Below are 27,416 nucleotides of genomic sequence, written 5' to 3' on the forward strand. Positions count from 1 at the left end.
TGGAAACGAAAATCGTGTCGAATGTCAGAGGCGCTAACACTGGATTATTTTGATATCGAATTGCTTTGGTTGTTTGAATAAGGGGCCATGTATATTGACGCTGTCATACACGTGTCTACATTGATAAACACTTGAACGAAATTTTTAGTAGAAAACTGTCAGTACGGGATTACTTACCTGTCCAAAGTGCCATATCAACTATTTCAGCTCCAAAGGACTAATGAACGTCTCAACTTTATTTTTTATTGTGATTCCTGTTTGGCTTTATGACGATATTGACATCAAGTGTTGCAGTTTCGAGCTCATTAATGTTTGATATTTTACAGTTAGGAAATTGAAAAGTAATGTAAGAAATATGGGTAATTGGAAGTACCTACTTAATAAAATGTATACCATTTTATTAGGCGGGCGTTCTGTTTTTTATTTCACTGTCCATCGCTTTCACCAAATAGCCTAGTTCATTTTAGATTCAAACAACATAGACCTTACGTGTTATGTCTTTATCAACACAGGTTTCACTTTTTACGCTACAGGCAAGTTTCCAAACTGGTCCAGATATTATCCTCTACAATCACAACCGATTCTCTTAAGGTGGTGAGCAGGTTGGACAATATATAGATTTATTTGTAGATTCAGTTTTTAGAAGAAAAAAATAATAAAATTGCGGAGCCCAGGGGCCCGTTTCTCAAAAGCTTGTAACTTGAATACAAGCGGATGTCAGTTTTTGACAGCTTTTGTTAGAAAGGGACTTCCATTTGTATTAAAAGTTACAAGCTTTTGAGAAACGGGCCCCAGGTCAGGGGTTCGCGAAGTCTAGAGCTCACAAAGCCACTAGTGGTAATAATTTCAATCGAATGACGTCAACTCTTGGACGTAGGTGACGGCGCCAGAAGTGCGCTACTCAAAAGGGTACCTATCTGATTTGTTAAAAAAAAATACAATAATATATAATTTTAAAATTAACACTTATAATTTGTAAATGTATTAATATTAATTTGTTCAGGTACAACGATTGAAAATTCTGCTCTTTCTTCAAAATTTGTTCGTTACATTGTTTGTTTTTTCTGTTATCCTCATTTCTGTGAACAAAAAAGAAAATATATTTAAATATTTTTAATAAATGAATTAATGAACATTATTATTAAAAAATAAAACTCAATATTAGGTAAGATCTGTTTAAACATGCCAATACCAGTGCTTTATAAACCAAAATCATAACGCAACTAGCTTCTATACACTATGAGCACATTTAATGTAAGTACCTATTTGAGTTATTTTCAAATAAGTATGTTTGTTTCAACCTAACCAGACCAGGTTAGTGGTTAGGTTTTATGTATAAACTGAACTGAATGTTATTTTTACTGATGAATAGTGTTATTACTAAGTTATTACTCTTGCCACCATATTTGGTTTTATATTCATCAACGATATTATTTTTGTTTGGCATTGTCCCACCTGACTAGAATCTGTCAATAGCACCGTAGCTCTTGTAAATAGGTCGTGAAGTAGTGTTTGGCAAAGTGAACCATGGAATGAAATCAGCAGGCAGACCTGCAGGAAATGGCGGTAAGCAGCTAGGTTATACGATATAATTACTTCAGCATCGTCATTTACGTATAGTCTATAAAGTGACCGATTGTAGTAGAGCAAATTGGAGAGAAAAAGTTATATATATATTATCGACACAATTTGTAGAACATAGTGGAGAGATTATACTCGCCAGTGCATTATTTATTATTTAGGCGTGTCGCTCGCATTTGGTATGCGCGAGATCCACTTCGAGACCTGGCGGTCTAGCATGAGTTGCGTTCTCGCGTGCGAGTCCATACTTGAAGTCGCGCCAGATGTATGGAGTCGCGCGCGAGAACGCAACTCATGCTAGAGCCGCCTAGCCAAAGTGACGATCGCTTGCGCTTCGCCATCGAATCGCTTTCTGTCTCTCTATCACTCTTCCATATTAGTGCGACAGTGACAGTTGCGTTTCGTTCGCTACGTACCGTTAGCAATTGGCATGTTGTCTACGGGGCCTGTCCAGACAGTATCATATTAACAATATCAAAACTAACAAGTTGTAAAATAAAATATCGCGTGTTGTTAGAAATAATTCAAAAGCAAATGCAAAACTTTAAAAGAGTTAGTAAGAATTTACCGATATCTTTGTCTTCGGGTTCGTTCCACGGCTGCCTCTCAGAAGTACTGAAGAGTATGAAGAACAGATTTGTAGCAAAATAAACCGCTGATGCCACGAAGAAAACTTTGCGCCATTCTGCCGGATCCGACTGTATTCAAACATTGATATAAAATTAAAGAATACACTTTTATGGTAAAATGTTTAAAGAAATAAGTAAAAAGATAAAAAAATATAAAATAATAATTATTATAAATAAATTATTGTGATGGTTATTAGACGCTCATCGGATGTCTTATTAAAAACTGCTAGTCCGTCTAGCTAATTTTGTACCGAAATTGGAGCAACAAAGTGTGAAAATGTCGCTATATGTCACGTTGTTTCATAGGAATTTGACGTTTATGGCACTGCCATACTTCGTCACTGCAAAGTCTGTGCAGATTTAGCTTGCTCTGACTGTAAGTTGCTTGGGTTTGCGTTACTTAAATATATAAATTAATAAATATGTTTTAATGTAATGTACAAACAAAGATTCGTAGCAATAAAACCCTTCTTCCGACTAGCCGACTTCTGGCCGAAGGGTGTCGTGTTTCGGAGGTTCCGGGGCAAACTGCCGAATCCGACACAAGAGCAGCCGATTCAACGGACCCACGCCGTTCCGTCGCCGCACTAGTGTTTATATAGTTGTTCAGTTTATAAAATTATATGTATGTTAGTCTATAAGGTATATGTAATGTGGGCCTTGTCGCCTGAAATAAATTTTAAAATAAATAAATAAAAACTACGGTTAATACATATACAAAAAAATTACCTCGTCATTAACAATAACTCCGCAAACGAGAGGTGCAATGATGGAGATAATATTGGCGGCACAATTAGTGATGCCCATCAGATTGGCGCTGAAGTTGGGCGCCAAGTCGATATGGACTAACTGAAATAAAATAGCACTAAATGTAATACTAAGACCTAATTGACCGAAGCGTAGCGAAGGTCTACGTTTTGACTCGGGCATTTTGCTTTTGTATGTCCGGATGTTCTCCTCTACAGATCACAATTCTCAACCGATTCTTGTGAAATTTTGTGACCAGATTCTATGAGTAAATATTTTTTTTGTCGATCCCGGTTTGGAAATTTTCAAAAATGGAGGAGTTGTGATAACTCGCGCATTAAACAAATAGTCGTATCGATATCTTATGTAAAAATACTCTTATGAGTATTTTCTTTTTGAGACATTTACTTACATAGTAAATGGCAAAAAATGCAGAAAAATTGTATTGCTGGTTTAGGCGGTATTTAGATATTTAGTTTGTACTCGAGAATGAGTAGCCGAATTTCGTCAGCTTACCTAAGAACTATCATGGCGCATTTTGTAAACAATCGCTTTTTTTGTTTGCACACAGAAAGTCTAGGTTCGATCCCCAGTAAGATATAACTTTTTGTATTTTTTTTTTTCACTTAAACTTCGTATTTTTTTTAATATTTTTTTTTTGTATTGTTAGTTGATCAAACCGCTGTGTGGCGCTGACATCGTGCACGGTCCCAATAAGCTATGCTTGCGAGGTCTACAGCTCACAGAGCCACTAGTATTAGTTTATGTGCCTGCTGCATAATACCTAATTATGCACAGTTACCTACACTGCTTTTTCTACACTACCTATCTCTCTGTGATGTGTTCAGGAACGGTATATATGTTAACCTACGACCGCCATTGCGGTGTTGATCACAATGTTTCAGATTCACATCGCCAAATCAAATTCCTTCGATATTCCATATATCCAAAGATATTCGAAATTTGGTAACAATAAATTATTGCGTAAACAGTAATAAAACGTAAACATAAACCCCGTAAAATAAGCAGGCATTTAACATTATTTTTTAAACGTTTACATCATTTTACCGTAAACAAGAGTCATAGAGCTGCTTGAGTTTGACGTTTCATTAATGTAATTGCAATTTGTATTAAAATAAATTAAGCCATACTTTCCATGATCAGAGAAAATAATTAAGTTTGAATTTGTTAATTATATTTAAACCAATTACAGTATATTTCATTAAGCACGTCAAAGACGAATAGGAAATTTAACTTTTAATGCGCAACACATTTTACAGGTTTTAATGAAAATTAAAAATACTCCTTTCCTCTTAAATATTTGATAATTGTTGCCGTTACTATACGTATATGTTGACCGTAATTAACGATTTTTGAACGCATTATAGAGGGTTAATAAAATATGTGTAGATAACAATGTAAGCCACCTTATCTATAAATTAATAAGAATAATATAGAATTGAAAGACGGCCAGATGTAGGGTTACTAGACAAAACTGTGATTTCATAACACTCCGATCTTTGTGTTTAGGGGCAATTTCATTTTAACTTGTACTTTAAAGCGCGACTTAAGTCTTGTTTCAGTAACTTCTAACCGTCACATTCCTGACAAAATGTATAGGATTTGACATTGCGTCAGTTTTGTGACGATTGCTAACTGGCCGTTAATGGTACACAGTTAAGTGAAAATGCCCTTACGCGCGATATTTACATTCATAACTCGAGACGGAGTAAATGACTATGAAAACGGCTTGTCATGAGGTTACAGTTTTGTTTTTAGATGTACTATATGTGCATTATGTGAGTACTAACCATATACCCAGTGTACTGGCCAGCATTGATGCCAACAGCGACTGTAAGCATGGTTACAGCCATGACCATATTGCCGGCTGGCGAATACGACAACCCGATTAGAGCTATAGCGGGGCCCCATAAACCTGAAATAAATGTAATATATATAAGTAAACTCCGATTAATTACGAGAAGTTAATCAGTGACGTTTTATGAATTTTCTCCACTGAATGCCCGTAACAGTATGTGTAAGTGTTGTATGTGTAATGTAATACAAAGGAATAGGTAAGATTTATTTAAATTAATAGTTTAGGTGCGTCACAGATATATTTACACTTCATATAGTTACCATTTAATAATTTTATAAGAGAACAACCAAGTATTATGTTTCATCTTGGAATAGAAAACGCTGGCTTATTTACGGTCAGATCACCGATTTTCGAGATAGACCAGGCTACAGTTCGAACTGGAATACAAATTGAAAACAGTGCGCTTAAAGCTGTGTCCAGGTGGACTGGGCAAATCGACCGATTTGATCAGGAAAATAATTGGCGCCAATCTCATCTAGCGTCCACACGTACACAATTTAATCACCAATTTGCATTCCATAGATACTAACTTCGAAAATTGGTATTTTTGTGTCCGCACCTGCTGATTTGATCGGGGAATCAAATTGGCGTTTGCGTCCGCACGGCCTGATTCGATCGGACAATTTCATCAGATTGGCGAAAAATTGTCTCGTCTGTACTCCACTTAAAACAGCGTTTGTCCACTCTCAAACCTTTTCAAAGCCAACAATTTTTCAGGAAAAAGATTTCATTCAAAGAACCACCACACCAAATAGGAAATAAGTAACACTCAATTTGCGTCGCTTTTAGTGCAAGCGGTGCATACCCGTTAAATGTTTGTGTAAGCGATTTCTAACCATCGAATTTTGATGCTAAGCACGTTTTCTGAGTTTTCTTGTGGCTTTATGAAAAACGTAAATAGAATTTGATACTTTACGTGAAACTCTCGTTAGCGGAAGAAACTTGAAACAAAGCTAAATGCATCAAAGTGCTGCAATTTTGCGCCGAAACTAGGAAAATGTGTTGGAATTGACAAAATATGGTCATACCTATGGAATTGGAAAGTTTTCTGGTATTGGAAACACTCAGCCAATTACGCCTGATGATGATATCTGTCATGGCCCCCATTGGGAAGCTTAGCAAATACATAGCCAGGTATGGAAGAGCAGATAATATGCCGTTCTGTAAAAAAAAAAACAATTGATTTTATATTTGAGTTTATCAAATAAAACCGGACAAGTGCGAGTCGGACTCGCCCACCGAGGGTTCCGTACTTTTTAGTATTTGTTGTTAGCGGCAACAGAAATACATTATCTGTTGCCGCTACGTCTATTACGGTTCATGAGACAGCCTGGTGACAGACAGATAGACAGACAGACGGACAGTGGAGTCTTATTACTAGGGTCCCATTTTTACCCTTTGGGTACGGAACCCTCAAAAGAACATTGTTTGGCATTAGGTAATACCGATTTAAAATATTTTATTCTTATTCACATCGAGCGCACTTTAGATATGTTATCCTGAAATTGCACCGTCCACCAACCTCCTTAAAGTCAAGTCAATATAGTTAATATGCTGATTTAGTTGCCAATCGGCCATCTCAGTCAAACGTCCTCAAGGGCGCATAAGAAGATAAACTTCATATCAATGAGGATAAGGAAAGATCTGAAAGAAAGAATATATTTAGAAAAGGTTCTTTGAGATAGGTAGGTTCATTTCAGCCAAGGATAGGGAAACTAAAGTTCACGTAGCAATTAAATAGTACTTTACTGTTTAAAAAAACATACCTACCTAGAATAATTACAATTCATAGATTGAATAGACTGAATAAGTTAACTGCTTACAAACAATACCTACATTCAGACCACATTAAAGTATTAGCTATACGATATCCGTTCTTCATCAGTTCTCATCTACTCAAAGCTTGACTGGAAGAAATGCCTTAAAGGGATAAGCTCGCCTTTGTACTGCCTATCCTGTGCCATACATTTGTGTTCTGTGCTTTGTACAATAAAGAGTTTATACATACATACATATTACATATTTTACTGTTTCCGTAAAGCTTACGATTAAACCGAACAGGCCCACCAATTCTCATTTACGTTCAACAAAGCTGGCCAGCCAATCTCTTATTGGGCACCATTCAATTTGTCCATTGGTCTCCGAAAACAGTCATGAATGGCCGTCTGAGTACGGTTTTGTTAGAAGTCGCCATAGCCCCGTTGCATGGGCTTCATTGTGTGTTTTTGGAAATACAGGTACAAAATAACGTGTTATGAGATTAGGACTAATGATTAAAAAGAAAATAAATAGATGATGTAGATGATGATGGTGAGATGATGTAAATATAAAATGTGACCTGTAAAATTTGTTTTTACCAATAAAGATCTGTATTCTGTAGAAGGAAAAATGTCCAAAATTTTTGTCAGTTTTGTGACGCATTTTACATAGGTATAGGTAGGTACACTTTGTAGATTTTTTTGGAAATAGAGGTACAAAATAACGTGTTATGAAATTAGGACTAATGATTAAAAAGAAAATAAATAGATGATGATGATGAGATGATGTAAATATAAAATGTGATCTGTAAAATTTGTTTTTACCAATAAAGATCTGTATTCTGTAAAAGGAAAAATATCCGAATTTTTTGTCAGGTTTGTGACGCATTTTACATAGGTAGGTACATTTTGATGGACCGTCAGCGTCACGAAACTGACTCTTGAATTTTGTATGGAAAACTAGGGAAACTTTTTTCTTATTTTTATCAATAGTCCTCGTAATTTTGATCTGAAAAATAGTTATAGATATTTTCTCATCTGGGTCACCGTAGCGCCGAAAGTAAAACTTTATTAATCTTTTTATAATCCGAGTGACAAATGTTACATTTTTAACTGTCTAGGTATATAAATAGATTTTCATATATATTTTTTAAAGTTAAAAAATAAAAGTACTCACACTTTTCAAGTCAACTCCAAGTACTTTGGCCATGTACGTGGGCATTTCTGTCATCAGTGTGAAGAACCCCCAGTTTTGCCCGCAGTGAGCCACTATCACCGCCCAGAAGGGAAGCGATGTCATTATTTTCAACCACGGGGTAGGGTGTTTCTGAAATGGAACACAAATAAGTACCTACTTACTTAGTTTTATTTAATAGGTCCTATCCAAAACCAATCATGAAATCATGTTTGTAGAATGCATTTACGCTTATAACTATTAAAGGTTCAAACTAGACATAGTAACAAACGGTTAAGCGATTTCTCGCTTTTCTTTGTTTCCAATTTGTACCTAAATAAATATTTGAAAGAACAAGAAGACTCTCAAAACCTGTTCTTGTCGCAAAATCTCTCCTGGCAATTAAATAAATATTACATAAATACAATAGATAACACCCAAGACTCAGGAACAAATATATGTGCTCTTCACACAAATAAATGCCCTCACCGGGATTCGAACCCAGGACCGCGGCTTCACAGGCGGGGTCACTACCCACTAGGCCAGACCAGTCGTAAAGTACATAATTGAAAAATGTAAATTGCCTTACCTCATGAGCTCCAACTCTTCCCAGCGACCTTTGGATATATTTGAGCTCCTTTTTCGATATAATCTTTGACTGTTCCGGAGAATTAGAACCGAAAAACAGATACAACGCTGTCCATAGTGCCCCTAGGGTCCCGTTCACGTAGAAAATGGAGGCCCATCCAAGGTACGTCGCCAAGAAACCGGCTGCTATTAACTGAAGAGCAATGCCCAATTGAGCGCCTGAAAGAAAATTATATTGATGTTATCGACAATGATGAATTGAGTGTTTCTTTTATTTTTTGTCATTTTTATATATTGTGACCTTTATTGCCACTTTTGTGTTATTTCGTAATGCGATAAAAAATGTCCCCGAGTTTTTTTCCCATTGTGTTCCCATTTCCCCATATATATATTGTATTGTATGGCAGTAACAAAAAGGAAAGTTTGAAAAATGTATGGATATTTTAATTTTATTTCTCCTATAAGGATGAAAAGGGCTCGCGATCCTGACTAAAAATAACACAAAAGTCAGCCAATATATAAAAATATCAAAAAATAAAAGAAACGCTCAATTGCGTTCTTGCAAGCGCGGCTAATTCCGTATCATTTACTTTGTTGGACCGCTACTACACATCTTGTGCTTGAATTGGTAACCATTTACCAACTTTTTTGAATGTTTCAAATGGCAGGCATGGCGTTGAAACCCCAAAAACTGCCGTGAGACAGTAGCGCGTCCGCGCGCCCGTGGCGGAGACCTCCCACGTACCTAATTAAATTCGTCGAATGCTAGTAAAAGAGTTCGACTGACATAATTGAATCCTTTTTTTCGCCCAGTTCCCTTTTGTTGAAAATTGTTTTAAAAGTGTGGAAAAAACATATCCCTCAGACCTGGGTTATACGTAAACTTACCGGCGTATATAATAGTGGTCAGTAATCCTTTCTCCTCAAGCGGGATCCACTGCGCCACCAGATGGTGCATGGATGGGAATACGAAGGCCTGCGTCAGACCTTGGAGAACACGGAACCCGCAAACCATTTGCCAGCCGCCCTAGAAGAATACTAAAGGTTATAGGTTTACAAGTTGGACGCCATTAGGATGCAATAAAAATATAATTAATAGCAAATCACGGATTGACTAAGGGCCCATAGACGGTGCGAGACTCGCATGCGAGTTTCATTACATTGCGTCATTTGATCGGTCGACTGAATTTATGTAACCTCAATGGTCCGAAATGTAACTAAAATCGCATGCGAGTTCGCGCGCCGTCTAAATGAGCCCTATTGTTAAGGTTCCGTACCCAAAGGGTAAAAACGGGACCCTATTACTAAGACTCCGCTGTCCGTCCGTCTATCACCAGGCTGTATCTCACGAACCGTGATAGCTAGAAAGTTGAAATTTTCACAGATGATGTATTTCTGTTGCCGCTATAACAACAAATACTAAAAACAGAATAAAATAAAGATTTAAGTGGGGCTCCCATACAACAAACGTGATTTTTGACCGAAGTTAAGCAACGTCGGGCGGGGTCAGTACTTGGATGGGTGACCGTTTTTTTGCTTGTTTTGCTCTATTTTTTGTTGATGGTACGGAACCCTTCGTGCGCGAGTCCGACTCGCACTTGGCCGGTTTTTTTTAATTCTGAGCCCCTCCGCGTGCAGTACCTATTGGAGAGATAGAGACGCAGATAAAGAAATTCCGTTTTTCTTTTTCCGCGAAAGCGCTTTGTTGTATTTAGGTATATTGAAAAGTAAAACGAATTTTTACATGTAAGACAAGATAGCAAGATACCCTTGTAAGTGAAAATGAACATTTTTTAGAAGTTACCTAATCATTCAAAATGAAACATATTAATAATTTTCTGTTTAATTACCTACACAGTAAAAATTACATATTCCAGATAAAGTACCTAAATTTAATCATAACAATATTCAGAGCAATAAACATTTTTTTCCGTTTTCTAGTTAAAAGTTTAAATTACACTTTCACCAAGTTGAGGTTCTTATTATGTGGATTTAAACTTTGTTTTGTTTTGGATTAAATGTTAATTATGTTATTCACAAAAAATGTCATAAAACGCGCTATAATTGCTACTTACTAACGGATAACAGTAGTATAATAATAACAAACTAACTGTAATAAAGATAGTAGTAATGCTATTTTAGCAAATCTTATCTGTTTCATGAGAACTCTTTGACTTACAGTCCATAAGGTTACACTTGACTTTTAATTACTTTGTACCTACTACTCCCATATCGTTCACTTTTTTGGAGTTTGGGTTTTTTCCACAAGAATGAAAACTTAATTTTTTCTACTCGTCGACTGCAATGCTTTAATTAAGACTTCGTATACCAAAAGGAAATCGCATACTTTTTTCACTATGGGACCCCAACTCAACTATAATATTCATTTAGATACAGTTTAGTCAACTATAATATTAATTTCGATACAGTTTAGTCAACTATAATGAAATTGACCAATCGAAAGCGCGGAGCAAGTACCAGGGCCTCATGAGTTACGAGAAGGTGTCGTTGACCAACCGGCCGGGGGGCGCGGGGCGCGGGGGCCGGGTCGCGTACGAGTATGAAGGTATCGCGGCTGCTCGCGCATCTTAGCTGTATACTTTTGGTTTTTTTACCTACATATATGATTCTTCTACTAGTTTTAAGTATTTTTTTTGTTGACTCGTAGAGAAAGTATTGTATACAATAGTGATATAATCAAGCTTTTCAATCTCGTACCTTACTTAGGCAACTCAGCAAGCTTCGTTGCCTAAACACGGTACTCGACTGAAAAGCTCTCCATTATATCACGATTGTATAAAATACTATTATGCAAATTTGAAGTTGATTTGACACGATTTAATTTGAGTTGATGTGAAAGGATAAATCTCTGCAATCATACCAATAAATATTAATTTAAGCACAAGAGATAAAAAACTGATTTTGTTACTTGTATGCAACAAATAAATAACTGTTGTAGAATTTTGTACCTTGTCACAGTTTCAATCAATATGAAAGTCGCTAGAGATTATCTCAATACTATTGTCACCTAGCACAAGATAGATACGAAATGGTACTGAAAATAATATTCTCGACCGTATACAGGGTGTAGTCGTTAAGTGTTTACAGGCGATTATCTCGTAAAAATAAAATATATAAAAAAACGTTTAATTATATATAATATCGAATAACTTTTTTTAATAAAATCAGAAATATCCAAAATATTAAGTTGGCATAATAATATGGTGCATGGCGAATTACGTGTTCAAATTTAATTGTCTCATAAAAAAATAAAAAAATACAGTCTGTTGGTTGCTTTATAAAAATATTGGAATGAAAACTTTAAATAGTTATGTATCCATTTAAAGCTGACAGATGTCGATAAACTCGTGTATCTACTTGAAAACGGTAAAGTATTGATATGGATAAGTAAGCCTACCTACATTATAATCGCGGTAAGTGGTTAAAGAAAAACAACTTCTGAATCATTATTCATTGATAACGGCAAAACTAATGGAGCTTCAACGCATGTCGTACTAAATGGTTGGATGTTCATTTTATCTAAAAACCGGCCAAGTGCGAGTCGGACTCGCGCACAGAGGGTTCCGCACCATCAACAAAAATAGAGCAAAACAAGCAAAAAAACAAGCAAGAAAACGGTCACCCATCCAAGTACCTACTGACCCCGCCCGACGTTGCTCAACTTCGGTCAAAAATCACGTTTGTTGTATGGGAGCCCCACTTAAATCTTTATTTTATTCTGTTTTTAGTATTTGTTGTTATAGCGGCAACAGAAATACATCATCTGTAAAAATTTCACGGACGGACGGACAGCGGAGTCTTAGTAATAGGGTCCCGTTTTTACCCTTTGGGTACGGAACCCTAAAAAAAGGTGTAATTTTACTCATTGGATAATACTTTCTATATCGGTTTTTTTTTCATAGGTATCTGTTATATTTACGGAATAATCGTATGATAACGTTTCACAATTACACCCTGTATGGATAGCTAGTGATCCAACGAAAATCGTGATTCAAAAAACTTACGTAAGTGGCTCCAATGGGTAACAGTAATGACAGCGCCGAATTGACACTTATTGCTATGGCCATAAGCATCTTCCCTCCGAACCGACTGGCCAGTTCCCCAGCTGGGATCTGCAGCACTACATATCCCCAGAAGAAAGATGACAGGATCACAGACTGCTGCATATGGTTCCAATCGAAATACTGCAAATAAACTTTATTAAACTACAAGAATGTGGAAACATTTTAAATGACAATGACAAGGGTTCAGGTCTCAATCTATACTAGGATTATCGCAAACGAAACAAATGGTTGTTAGGTTTTCTAGTCCAAAATAATAAAATCAGATAATATATTATTTGTTTACCCGTCCAACTGTTACAATTTTATTAAAACTTAAGAACCGAACACACTAAAGCATGACACAGCGTATACACATCAATGTGTATATGTATATCTGCGTATCATTTTGGTGGGTGAAGAGAGCTTCTCAACGACTTTAACCTTTTTGACGCCGTGTCAAAGCTGTCAGTCGGACGCCACCGAAGTGTCAAAACTGAAATTGAACTTTATGCATATGCACGTAGGTCTATGTTAATCTGTGGTCAATGACGGATTAATCCTTGAATCAGCGGTTCAGATATATCAGTCGTTGGCGTTGAAAAAATTAAAGCAGCGCCAGCGGTGTGTCATCATTCAGTTCTGATTCGTTTCATTTATATGAACCAAAGCATTTTCTTTTACAATCAAAGTATTTCAATGAATAATTTAGCGTTATCGAACTCTACTTCAAGTTACAAGCGGAAAGTGATCAATCACAAAGTTTTAAACGAATCTTAACTAATAGTGTCCAGGGAGCCTTTAAATTGATGCCATGTATTTGCTCAGAATGATTTTCAAAGTTCGAGTCCGTCTTAAATAACTTTGCACCAACTTGAAGCGAACAAAGTGAGGGAGTGTTATTATAAACGTAAAATTTTAACATAATTTGGCATTGACAAAGTGTGGACTTTGTCATTACAAGTACCATGGAGAGTTACGTACACCGTAGCTTGGTCCGAATCGAGTAATAAACTTGTTTAATTAAACCTCTCTCGAATAATTTTGCTAGTAAGTTGAGCAGGTGCTTCAAGTACCGAGTCTTAGCTATGTAATTTGTTCGTTGATCCCACTATACTCTGTCTCAACGTGTTATTTAAGGTACAACTGCTAACACTGAATTCTGAACTGCTCAGAATCACATTCTCAAGGGACAATGTTAGTGCAGCAATCTTCTAAGTATAGTGCAAAATAGGTAACATGATCAAAGGCACACGAGGCTGAAGAAGGACAGAAGGAGGAAAATATGTCTCACGAAAGTTTAATTTCGATTAATTTCAATGATCAAAGGTACTTAAAACTTAACTTAAACTTGTATCACAGTAAATAAGGAAACGTATCAACTGTTGCTCAGCGGTGAATGTGTTAAAATATTCGAATCGACATGAAACAAGTCCTTAAAACTTTAGGTACCATGGATATCCATAATCCTCTTTGTACCTCGAGTGCTACATAAGTTTTTGACTTAATTAATAATATGATAACTTAACTCCCATCCGGTTTGATAGTAACCAAAGCAACAAAGTTAAACTTGCAGTAGTAGTTCAACTTCGTTAGTTACCAGAGTAACAATTTTGTTTTATTTTGTGTTAATGCACAGGATATATGAAGAGATATGTAGATAGATACTGTTCTCCTCCTCACAGTACCAATAGGCAGTCACTAACTAGTCCCTGGTGCAGACTTAATTATACGGCAAATTATTATGATGGAATTTCCTTTTGCAGAGTTGCTCCTTTTGACTCACAGATTGATTTATGAAGGGGAGCCAACCGAATTTTTGATGCAAAATTTTGACTTCAGGGGGGGGGGTGCAACTCTGCAAAAGGAAATTCCATCATCATCATTTGCCGTAAATCACACTTTTTTGTCGTGTGCGCCAGGGACTATATCTTGTGCATTAACACAAAATAAGGCAAACCAATCTTATAGGTACGTCCGATAAGAGCACACAGCAGGTACAGTCAAAAGTTTTACGACCCATTATGTACCTTGTCACAGTGACAATTAAATAGTATGAGGTCTCTACCAACTTTCATATTGATTGTCTCTGTGACAAAGTACGAAATGAGTTATCGGTCAAACAGAAAACTATGTTCACGTATTTCTTGTAGACATGCACAAGAGTTAAGGGCTATAAAGGTTAATTTTCTTATTTAACCCTTATCCACGTGAAAAGGTCCTCCTTTTATTTAGAGAACTATGATAAAATCTTTACTTACATGCCCATGAGAGAAAAATGTACAGTTAGCGCGAACACACTAGTTTTCTCTCCTGTGGGCAATAGTTAACAGCTTGTGGGCATGTAAGTAATGATTTCATCATAGTTCTCTAAATAAAAGGAGAACCTTTTCACGTGGTTAAGGGTTAAATAAGAAAATTAACCTTTATAGCCCTTAACTCTTGTGCATGTCTACAGGAAAGACGTGAACACAGTTTTCTGTTTGACCCTTATAAATTAATACTTTCGACCGTAGGTACACGGAGTCGCTACTCTTCAATGGTTCGCGATAAATTGAATTTGACCGGAATACGTGCCACTACGTCACAAAATTATTAATTATTGTGTACCTACTTACTATTTGTGAGGAATACCACTGTTTGGGCCATGAGAAAATTGTGCCGACTTTTGATAGTTGTCGATTTTATACAAGTTTAATACATACTATACTTTCTACGAATAATAATATTCATAAATATCTGCAAAGTATTTAAACTTTATTATTAGGTATATAAAAAATTTCTTCGTCGAATTTTGTAACAGATCATTCTGAGTTTTCATTAAAAGTTAGACAATTTGTCAAAATGATAGGTAGATTCTTATTTCATTTATTCAATGTCAATCTTTCGTGAAAACAATTAAAGTTATCCGTCTAATTTTGCAATACAGCGATATAATTTTAATTTTGAAATTGTGTTTTTGTAGATTAGTGTCATATGTGCATATGCATACTCATAGTCATAGACATTTATTCAAAGAACAATATACATTACGTTTGAATCTTACATTATTTCTGTTTTTTTTAAATATTTTTTTGTTTATCAATAAATCACTATTCTGATACTATGTTGTAAGGACGCCCATCTTAAATTATATCACAATTAAAATTTTATAAATAACAATTAAAAATTAAAGTATTACAATTATTTAACATAATAACAATTTTAACACCATAAACATAATTAATAAACTAAACTTACAATAAAAAGTAACCTAAAATTAAAACTACCTACAAAACTAAAACTAATACCTAAAAAATAAATAAAAATAACGTGCATGGGTGACCTAGCCCAATATGTATATATTAGGCTAGATCACCCAGGCCCCAATTTCACCACGGCTACAATTGTCAGTGACATATGTCGAGCTACAATTGTCAAGCGACAGGTGACATATTACAATTTTATGAAATATTTTCTATACAAATGCTTACAAACATGACAGGCATTTTGCTACAATTGTATGTATTACAATTATATTTTGAAACAAGAATTATTATTTTTAGTCGACATAATTGTAGAATTGTCGGTGAATCTTGACATGAGATTGAAGCTGTGTCGGATTTGCGTGACAATTGTAGTATTTCGTGGTTGCTACACGCGTAAAGTGTCATTCAATAGAACTTGCTAACTATGTAAACGAAAGTAAATTGACATTCAGTGTCAATTTTAGTATGGCGGTTTGTTTACATAGTTAGCAAGTTCTATTGAATGACACTTTAGTTCAAAATGGCTCTCCATGCGAGTAGTAGTGACGCTAGTGATAGTAACAGTGATCTTGATGAATTCGCACATATAAGAAGATATAAAGACAGAATTAATTTTTCCTTTGATATTACGGATTTTTCATTTAAGGAAAAATTCCGTCTTAGTAAAGTAAGTGTAGAGTATTTAATAAATAAAATTGGTGCACGTATTGAACATCCAACGCCAAAAAACAAAGCTTTGACGCCTTGCCAACAAATTCTTTGTACACTGCATTGGATGGGATCGGGATCTCAATATCACGTTAGCGGAGATAATCATGGAGTATCAAAGGCTACCATTCATCGGTGTATCAAACGAGTTACGATTGCAATCGTCAACGAAATGTTTGGGATTGAAGTACGCTGGCCGGAGAATACCGACGCTATCCCGCATTTATTTAGGGAAGTTGCAAATATTCCTAGAATTGGAGGAGTCATTGATGGATCATTAATACCCATTGATTCACCTGAGCAACATGAGTACATGTACGTTGACCGCAAAGGTGGGCATTAATTAACATAGAACCCTGTAATATTGGGGCAGCGATATACCATTCCAAGCTCTCGCTAATTTATCTATAATATTTGATACATTTTTCCCTATGTTTAGTCGTGACAATTGTTTTCTACAATTGTCGCACCTGTCATCGTGGTGAAACCGATAATTCCACATATGTCATATTTTGATACAATTGTCGCACCTGTCACGGTGGTGAAATTGGGGCCAGGTCCGATCCCTGTGGGAGGGTTCCCATAAGGCTGGCTGCGTTCCCCCTTTGGATGGCTATGCCGATCCGTTGGGCGAGGAACGAGCCAGCCCTACGGTCCCCGGTGACCTCAAAGATTTTTTTTGACAGCTGCCGAACTATAGTTGGCTTATAATAAAATATATTGTAGTGAGGTAAATTTTAGAGGGCTACGAAATAATCAATTTAATAAACTATTAACATAATAACTAAAAATAAAAAACCTTTTATTTCGTTGCAGATTACAAAAAAAAAGAAAAAAAAGAAACAAGATTAAATTAAATGCTAATATGTTAGTAGTATTCATTTTTGTTAGTAATAGAGTATTTTTTACATTTAGTATAATTGGTATTTATTTTAATCTGCAAGAACCCCTCTGCAGGTGAAGGCCTCCTCCAAAGATAGCCAGTCCTCTCTAGAGATTGGGCTACTTGAAACCAGTTGGGGCCGGCTGTTTTTTTCAGCTCGTCTTCCCATCTATCTACCGGTCTTCCTTCCCTGGTCTAACTAAACTAAACTATTAACAGTCATACCCTAAAAAAGGTCTTTAAAAAAAGTAAATTGTAAAAGAAAATGTTAAATATTGTTATTGTTAAATAGTGTTGTTATTGTTGTTGACAGTCGACGTAAAAATATGTTTACACTTTTGCACCTTACTCATTTGTAATAAGGCGAAAAATGTAAATATATATTTGACGTCGACAGTACGGAACCCTCGGTGGGCAAGTCCGACTCGCACCTGGTCGGTTTTATTATTAGGCGGAACGTGTTAACAGCAGGACAACGGCTTCAGTGGCTAAACAAAGGCTTTAGGATCTAGAAAACTGATTATCCCCCCTCCTCTTACATCCGTAGATTACAGAAAAATCTACGGATGTAAGATAATACGTGGTTACGGAACCCTCGGTGCGTGAGTCCGACTCGCATTTCGCCAGTTTTAATTCAATTCGATTTTAATTATTATAATCGACTTTTGTTTTAAGCCCTCGATGCCTATAATAAGTGTATTTTTTTTTTACGGAATTCTGTTACCTAATTAGCACCGTTTAATTAATTAATTAATCAACCGCAGCTGCTGTTCCTATAATAAACACCGGCCACGCATTTATTGATCCTAACGGAATGTTCCATTTGACATCAGAATATTACTATCTATCCTACTAATTAACCTATGAATGCTACAATCGACATTAAACTTTCGTGAGACATATTTTAAACTGTTTAGACGACAACCACTGTGCAGTCGCCGTGAGCACTTGAGCCTGAGGAAGGACCCCCGAAGGGCCCGAAACATGTCGCCAATAGCGACTAAAAATTCAAGTGAGTGAAACCGTTGTCGTCTAAACAGTTATGAATGCTACGTCAGATCTTTGACTTTGGATTTTTACTGCAAACGCGTAAAAATCCAAAAATCCACCCAGTCAAATATTGTCTTACTTATCCGTGCGACCGTAATATATAAATAGTGACACGGAAGATTTACATGTAATTAAATAAATAGGTACACACATTTAAAAGTGGAATAAATACTGCCTTGGGTGAGACTTGAACTCACGGCCTCTGGATCGATATTCCAGCGCTCTGCCAACTGAGCCACCTCATCCATAGCCGCCAGCGAATCTTTCCACCATATGGGTCTAGGGGCCCTAGCGACATCTATCGTAAGATCGTTACACTTCTTAAACGGCTACTGGGGTTCAAAGTCATATTGGAAATTCACCAGTTACGATGTGCTACCCTTGCTAAATTAATTTTTTCAACAAGCAGAAACGTCTCGAAATGATGCTATTAACCTTAGAATAAATTTAAAATTTAAATAACTAAATTCTGTTCAATTCGAATTGACACCCTGTTACCCCTCGGGTACATTTCATTCGATAGCGTGACATGACGTACTTACACGTTTGCGTTAAGTGTCATTTTGTATGGGATTTTGAGTTTCCAAAACGTTCCGCTTGGCGCGCTGTTCAAAAATCCCATAAAAAATTAGACATAACGCAAACGCTATCGAATGAAACTTACACTAGGGACTAGGGGTTCTGATTTATAAATGCATGACCCTTACATCATGCTAAACTTTCCTCTCAATATACCATCGCCCACACTGTTAACTGTACATCGGTGAACCTTATGCCTTTTGTAATAAGGTCCACTGATGTACAGTTAGGAGTGTTACGTACTTGGTACTATAAATATATTTAAGTACATTTGACCCGAAGCAGACGAGCCCCTCAGATAACTAACCGATAACTTCTAGTGTAATTATCTATAACTCATTGTTTACAAATGAATGAGTGATTTCAAAAATGTCTTAAGTACCTAAGCATCAATGTAATACATTATGTACGACGCAATATAATATAATTATGGTGTTGTTGGAGGATATATTTGTATTTATTATCCGATTGTATATTGATTTTCTTTTTGATAAGTATTATTATGACTTTTGTAACTGATTTTTAGGGTTCCGTAGCCAAATGGCAAAAAACGGAGCCCTTATGGATTCGTCATGTCTGTCTGTCTGTCCGTCTGTCCGTCCGTATGTCACTGCCACTTTTTTCCGAAACTATAAGAACTATACTGTTGAAACTTGGTAAGTAGATGTATTCTGTGAACCGCATTAAGATTTTCACACAAAAATAGAAAAAAAGACAATACATTTTGGGGGTTCCCCATACTTAGAACTGAAACTCAAAAATGTTTTTTTCATCAAACCTATACGTGTGGGGTATCTATGGATAGGTTTTCAAAAATGATATTGAGGTTTCTAATATCATTTTTTTCTAAACTGAATAGTTTGCGCGAGAGACACTTCCAAAGTGGTAAAATGTGTCCCCTCCCCTGTAACTTCTAAAATAAGAGAATGATAAAACTAAAAAAAATATATGATGTACTTTACCATGCAAACTTCCACCGAAAATTGTTTTTCTTTAATACGTCATAAATCCCCTAAATACGGAACCCTTCATGGGCGAGTCCAACTCGCACTTGCCCGCTTTTTTTCCTTTGTACCTCGAATTTCGAACTCGAATTTCTCATAAAAATTATATCCCACCATATGACTTTGTTTTGCTCAGCACGTCCATCCATAGTGATCAAACGCGTCAGTTTCATTGAAGAAAAAATTTTTAAATCGTGTTTTTACCCACTTTTTGGCGTTTTAGAGGGCTGGCAAAGATATCCGGGGTTTGGGACAACATTGCCCACGTCAATTTGGTGTTCAAATGCTCGTATGATGCTCGTATGATGATGATGTCTAAGGATCACTTAAAGGTTTTGGGCAATCCTACTATTCCCTGTTAAGAACTTAGCGATAAGTGTAAGAACTTTTAAATAAATTGGGTGGGCAATGTTGCCTACCCGTTTTTGGCCATTTCCATACAAGACTCACCTAAGCATTTTACAAAGGCTAGGGTTAGCACTTTAGAGAAAATCTGACACAATAGTTTAATGGCCAAAAACATGAGTTTTGCTGTAGGTATATTTCACGCGTTAAAGAGATAAAACATCTAAATAAGGGATAATAAGACGAATTAAATACAGTATATATTTATAAGCTTACTTTAGTGTACAAACATAACCTTCTTTTACTTGCGAAGTTGGGTAAATTTGTCAAAAGTGACAACCCTAAGCCGTTTTTGGTGGTGGGCAATGTTGGCATCCATAGGTCTGTAAATTATCGGATTACATTGCCCACCGCCATAACTTTAGTGTCTTTAGGCCTTTTTAGATTAAACCTCAATAGACATAATCTATGCTTGCTTTATAAAACCCGGAAATACTTGTCTAAGGGTTCTCAATTTTTTATACTTGCATTCATTTTTCAACAATTTTTGGCCCGCCGAAATATACCCTATACCTATTTGACAACTCGCTAAAAATTCCCAAGTCAAGTATAATCTATTTTCTACTAAAAACAGAGTGGCCATAAGTATTTTAAATATTTCTACATTAACGAATTTGTTTAAAATTGTCATTTTGGGCAAAGTTTCCCCTGGTGGCAAAGTTGGCTATAATGACGTTATTGAAATAATTACGAAGTGTCCTACAAAACATGATCGATTAAATATTGATGGAAATGATGGACCATTATATAAAATAAATATAAACGGCGTACTGCGATGCCTAGAATATCTTATCATTATTTCTTATCCAGTGATTTGCATGATGATTTCAACTTTTGACTTTAATGCCTATGTAATAAGGGCGACAGGTTGTAACCACAGGTTATGACATCAAACATTGTTGTGCAGTAAATAAATATAAGAACCTATAATTATCTTAGTACATATATAACCATATAATTTTATTCTTTCATAAAAATATTATGATCATGCGTAACGTAACATGAACTCAAGTCATTTAACAAACCAAATGAAGAAATGGAAATAAATTATTATACTTAGCTGAAAAGTGGTTAGTAAAATGGGAAATTAAAATGTAACACTAACTCTTCATTTTGTACCAATAGAAATTATCAACAATGACAATATTATGTCCTTACCTACATAAACGTACGAGTACGTTCCTCTATAACAAAGATTAATTAGGCTTACTAAACGCTTCTTCTTATCTGATTCTAATGTTAAGCTAATAATATGGTAAGTATTTTAGTCCCTTGTGCGACATAGATGAAATTTTAATTACTTCTTGGTTGTCTGTTTGAATTCTTGACTTTGATATGCAAAAAACAGACGTTTTCTTAATATGTAATTTATGTTATTTTGTTAGTGTACTTAAAAAATATTTTAGAATCGATTTAGTTAAATAAAGTAATACTATGGACGTTTTGCCGAGGTTTGACTGTGTAACAAGTTAACCACAGCGTGTATAAGGGCCCTGGCCGCACCCGATCGAAAGTAGTTATTTTACATAAATATTTAACATTTACTTTAGTCTGACAGGCCAATTCGAAAGTACACTGACATTCGAATGATATTTGAAGCCTGTTATTTAGCTATCGTGCGCCTCATTCGCGCCATAAATGTACGGACAAGTATGAGCGAAATGCACGATACCTAACTAACATGATTCAAATATCATTTTGATATCAGTATACGTCCGAATTGACCTGTGAGTATATGGAAATGATTCAGCATGCACTATCGATGGAACTGTGAACGTACGTAAATGTGAATGTTTTATGTAAGTAGGTACTTACCTAATATCTATCAAGCATTGTATATCTACATATATAAGTACCGTAAAATGGGGGTGAGTAGGGTCAAAACTGAAATTCAAACCTCGATAACATTTTATTTTTACGTATGTAAACTGAATGGTGTATATAATAAGTGTTCCAGACGTTTGTATTTTAGTTTTTATTTTATTTTGGGTAGTTCCATTTCATAACTTTGACGATAAAGAGGAAAACCCACCTCATCCCGTAGTGCCTCGTTTTTGAGGTGAGAGGGGTTTTCATACAAAGGTGATTTTGGAAGATTGTTGGATCGATTTTTTTTTATTATGCGTATTACTTAGAGCTCCATTTTAAATTGGAATACATTATTTTTGTAGCAGTAGCCTTAAAATCCCTTCTCACCCCCCTCTCAAACCTTTTCTCCCCATCATTCATAACCCACCTCTCCCGCGAAACCTACTCATCCCGTTTTACGGTACATACTTATATATATGTGTATACATATGTACCTGTATAATATGGTCGCCTAAATTACCCATACTATTTAGTACAAGCCGTGCTTGTTTAAGTACCCATACTAGTTATACAAGCCGTGCTTGTTTAAGTACCCATACTAGTTAGTACACGCCGTGCTTGTTTAAATACCCATACTAGTTAGTACACGCCGTGGTTGTTTAAATACCCATACTAGTTAGTACAAGCCGTGCTTGTTTAAGTACCCATATACTATCCAGTACAAGCCGTGTATGTTTAAGTTGAAATTGTTTCCATGCAGCTTACTTCTTTGCTGGTCTTGTCAGTCATGCCGACAATTGCAATACTGATATTGACGCGCATAGTGAAAGCCAGTAGCATAGCCAGGAACAGAAGCGCAGTTTGCGCGTGTCGAACGCCCAGGCCAACTGAAAATGTAACATTACATATTGTACGTGGTGTAGCTTACGTTCTCATTATTTTCGTCTGTCATGCTGACGATGGCTATGCTCATGTTGACACGCATGGTGTAAGCCAGCAGCATCGCCAGGAACAACAAAGCCGTTTGTCCATGCCGGACGCCAAGCCCCTCTGAAAATTATGATTGTATTGAACAATATGCCATAAACAAAATGTTCTATCGCTTGAAATTCAAGGACTAGTTAAAAAGCTGATTGGTACTACGGGTGACCAGTGAGCTGGCAGCTTTCTCTCGCAGCGCATAAATATTGTCATTCAGCGAGGGAATGCTGCCAGCATCTTTGGCAAAATGCCGCGTGGGCCGTATTTAGATGTATTTTAATTCAGATTAGTTTAGTTTTCAATTTTATTATAAGTATTCTATATTTTTTTATAATGAATAAACAAGAAAAAAAGCCAAAAATAGGTTTCTTAAATTGGCCATACTTGACTTCATATTTCATTATTTTTAGATTTATGTATGTACGTTTTTTACCGAAATAATATTTGTAAATAAATCGTGGTTTATTATTACAAACAATTAACCACTCAAGATCGATTCAGTGCGCTAAAATGTTTACTTAAACTTAAATAACTCGTTCTTATTTAAACACGAGTTAAAAAACATCAATATTAATTAAACAAACAAATTCGTGTAGGTCATGTTTGCAGTTTGCTGAACAAACTGTTATTTTACGTGCACGTGAATGTTTGCAGTTTGCTGAACAAACTGTTATGTTACGTGCACGTGAGTATGTTATGTTATTAATAACTATTTAATAACACATGACAGAGAATAAGAAGAGAATAAGTCCTACATTAGAATCTTATCAACCGATAGAACAAGCTGGATTTCGCAAAGGTTACTCTACAGCTGACCACATTCATTCCGTAGAGCTACTTATAGAGAAGTACCAAGAGTTCCGAAGACCGCTCTATATAGCCTTTATAGATTACCAAAAAGCCTTTGACACCATACTTCATGCATCAATATGGGAAGCCCTAACGGTTCAAAATGTAGAGAACAAATACATCAAGATTTTGAAATACCTCTATGACAATAATACTAGCAAAGTGAAACTGGAGTCTACGGGCCCACCTATACCAATTAAAAGAGGAGTGAGACAAGGGGACCCTATATCTCCCAAAATATTCATAGCCGTGCTGGAAATGGTTATAAGCAAATTAAACTGGAAAAGAGCTGGCTTGAATATCAACGGACAACGTATCAGCCACCTGAGGTTTGCTGACGACCTAATCTTGCTGTCAGAAAACAGTGTAAATCTGGAGTATATGATAGACACTCTACAAAAATCAAGCAGGCAAGTAGGCCTAGAAATGAATTTCAGTAAAACAAAAATTATGACAAATTCATCAAAGCAGCCAATGATCATCGAAGACGTACCACTTGAATATGTCGATTCATATATATACTTAGGCAAGCTAATCTCTTTCGAAAAAGAAAGCAACGAGATGGAAATTGACAGAAGAGTAAAAGGAACATGGAAAAAGTATTGGAGCCTAAAGGAAATTTTCAAAAGCCAGATACCTATAAAGATTAAGAGAAAAGTCATGGATACCTGCCTATTGCCATCGCTCACTTATGCTTGCCAGACGTGGAAATTCACGAATCAAATAAAAAATAAAATAACCTCCTGCCAACGAGGTATGGAGAGAAGCATGTTAAAAATCAGAAAGATTCAAAAAATACGGCACTCTAACATAAGACAAGTATCTGGAGTAATAGACGCCCTAAGCTACTCAAAAAAAATGAAATGGCGGTGGGCAGGCCACTTAGCCCGTATGAGCGACGGTCGCTGGACAACAGTGCTAACTAAATGGCCAGGACCGCTCGGCAAAAGAAAGCGAGGAAAACCAAGAGCCAGATGGGAAGACGACATCACACACGCGGCTGGCAAACAATGGATGACACAAGCCAACGATAGAGACCATTGGTCATCTCTAGAGGAGGCCTTTACCCTCAGCTAAGAGGGGTTCTCGCCTGACATTGCTTCACTTTATTATTATATTATATTACCATTGACTATTGACATTTAAATTACTATCTGCATTTTGATGACTGTATTATCTTATTTTTTATATTTTTTATTATTCTAGTATGAAATGACGTGAAAATATTCAATTTAATTAAATGTATTAAACTTAATGAGTAATTATCAAAAAAAAAATGCATGATAGAATAGGGACCTATAGAAATGTACTGTGACTTTCTACGAAGCATGTCTTTATGTGATAATTAATACTATGTTATGTGACTGTATATTTTATATTCGCGAGAAATAAAAGGCTTTTTTTTATATAATAACACATGAAAGCAATTGTACATTAAAAAAAAACTAACTTATCTATAAAATAAAACTAAATTAAAACTTAAAACTACATTACATTAAAGAAAAAAATGAGTACCTACCTATAAATACTGTATAAAAAAAAACCTATAAAGGACCCAATCATAAAAGAAATGCCCCGTCCAACAGTTCGGCCTGCGGCATGGACCGCATTACACTGGCGGCGTTACCTCTCTGTACCGCTAGCACGATACGCTTATGTTATTTATGTTATTGATATTAAAAGATTGGCTTTCGACCCGGTGGTGTGTTATCTGAGCACGAGTTTAATCGTCATTTTGTAGCCACTTTGAATCGAACCACTGAGTTTTCTTGCAACTTTTTGATGAATAAATTAAATAGTGCAGGAAATCGACCAATTATTATTTAGCAATCATCGTCACTAAAACCTATTGGTACTTATAATATTTTGCTTACAGACCATTTTCCGTAAAATTAAATACTATAGATCTATTTTACCTACCTATGTACCTATGTGCACAATCTATGCATTTTTATCTGTATAAGGTATCTTTTGACGCCAATGTTATTACAGATGTCATAGAGACTTATAGGTTTAACAATTCAACAGATAAATAAAAGATAAGTCGGAATATAAACCATGATAAGTTATCCAAAATGAGAAAGTAAATCTCTTTGTGGTTTATTTATTTGTGTTATAAAATTTATACAATTATGTAACATAAATTTATTGCATTGTATTCGGAACTAGTTTTTTCAATACGCACTATCAAATACAATTCCTTAACTATTTGCAGCACTATTTATTATTGTTTTTTCCACGTTTGGACTTCACGGGCCTATAAATCCCGGTCTTTTGATAGGCTTGCGTGGGGATATAGATCCAACATGTAGAGGCCCCTTGGAGAGCTTTAATGTCATGTAGAACGCCTGCTGGAACCCGTTCACAGGTGCAACAATAGACACTCATGAACCGGTCGCAGCAGGCATTGGGACTATTGTAGAAAAAGTTAACAGTATATCGGTCTATGGATTGAAGTTTGGGTGGACAATGATACTGGGCTATTGTAAAGAAGTCCGGACACCTGCCATAACAAGCAGCACTATTTTATTATTATTTTATGCAATTAATTTTTTTTACATACATTGTAAACTAACCATCTACACCACTTACGCAAGCTTCGGACCGTTTACAAAAACTGTTGAAATTGTTTTTGTTATATTCATTGATATTTGTTTTTATTCGCGACGCTCCAATTAGCTGACAAGGTCATATTAACAGATTCATTGGTTATTTTAAGAATAAGAACCGCAAACAACTCCTTTATAATAATGCAAAATAAATAAATTAAAGATCCCAAGATGTAATAAAAAATGGTAGGGGGTTTTCCCGTTAATATAACTTGAGGAAAAATTATTTGGTTCATCACAAACATTATTATAAAAAGTAATTATACGAGTATTAAATTCTTTATGGTACAATAACATGCAATGAAAGTAATAAGGAAAAGTTAAGAACAAAGGCGGACTTATCCCTTTGAGGAGATTGCCTTTCTTCTGCGTAGATGAGAGGAGAAAGTAAAAGTAACAAAAATTAGGAAATTGGAGCTCGGAATATATCGGAAACTCAAATGATAAGAATTTTTGTAATGAAATATTAACTAAATCTCTCCCGGAAAAAAAAGGCCAAACGAACACCAAATAACAATATTTTTCCCGCAATTAATTAATTAACAAAAATCAAACTTCAGCACTAAAATGTAACACAATAAGATTAAACAGTGTACTCTAAAAACATTATACTTATCTTGTTTATAAATACCACTTTAAAAATCTAAGTATATATTATGAATATAATTATTTTATCCCAGCTATTCATAATGCTCACCATGTTGCATAAAAATAAAAGTATGAAATAACTTACTCGGTCTCACATTTTCTTCATACACACCCATGTTTAATAACTTTAAGTGTAAATGAGATGTATCATATACACGTGCGTCACTTACTGATGCGATACCGCATCTGCCAGATGCGATACGAACCGTCAATCCTGTCTATCTGTA

General features: G+C 35.7%; 1 protein-coding gene across 2 annotated transcripts; it reads right to left on the bottom strand.

Annotated features, from left to right (window-relative positions):
• Positions 1–951: 951 nt before the first annotated feature.
• Positions 952–27,416, bottom strand: LOC134652828 (putative inorganic phosphate cotransporter). Of its 2 annotated transcripts, none has more exons than XM_063508009.1 (11): positions 27,275–27,416; positions 23,031–23,152; positions 12,381–12,560; positions 9,244–9,382; positions 8,357–8,574; positions 7,771–7,920; positions 5,865–5,997; positions 4,769–4,893; positions 2,940–3,059; positions 2,150–2,279; positions 952–1,079 (listed from the first exon to the last, which is right to left on the bottom strand). In XM_063508009.1, exons 1-11 carry the CDS (start codon positions 27,303–27,305, stop codon positions 1,033–1,035), a joined length of 1,395 nt encoding a protein of 464 aa, XP_063364079.1. In that variant the 5' UTR covers positions 27,306–27,416; the 3' UTR covers positions 952–1,032. The 2 variants fall into 2 exon arrangements, with proteins under 2 accessions (XP_063364079.1, XP_063364080.1); XM_063508010.1 differs by lacking the exon at positions 23,031–23,152 and adding an exon at positions 22,868–22,989 and having other exon boundaries at positions 27,275–27,407.

Source organism: Cydia amplana, chromosome 12 (assembly GCF_948474715.1).
Source record: "Cydia amplana chromosome 12, ilCydAmpl1.1, whole genome shotgun sequence".
NCBI classification, from domain to species: Eukaryota; Metazoa; Arthropoda; class Insecta; order Lepidoptera; family Tortricidae; genus Cydia; species Cydia amplana.

What these genes read in the sequence shown, in the direction of transcription:
- LOC134652828 (XM_063508009.1), bottom strand. Translation starts at nt 27,305, where the DNA reads ATGGGTGTGTATGAAGAAAATGTGAGACCGA. An exon ending in TGAAGAAAATGTGAGACCGA is followed by an intron (nt 23,153 to 27,274) that starts GTAAGTTATTTC and finishes CATAATTTTCAG; the next exon opens with AGGGGCTTGGCGTCCGGCAT. An exon ending in GAGTTATTGTTAATGACGAG is followed by an intron (nt 2,280 to 2,939) that starts GTAATTTTTTTG and finishes GTTTGAATACAG; the next exon opens with TCGGATCCGGCAGAATGGCG.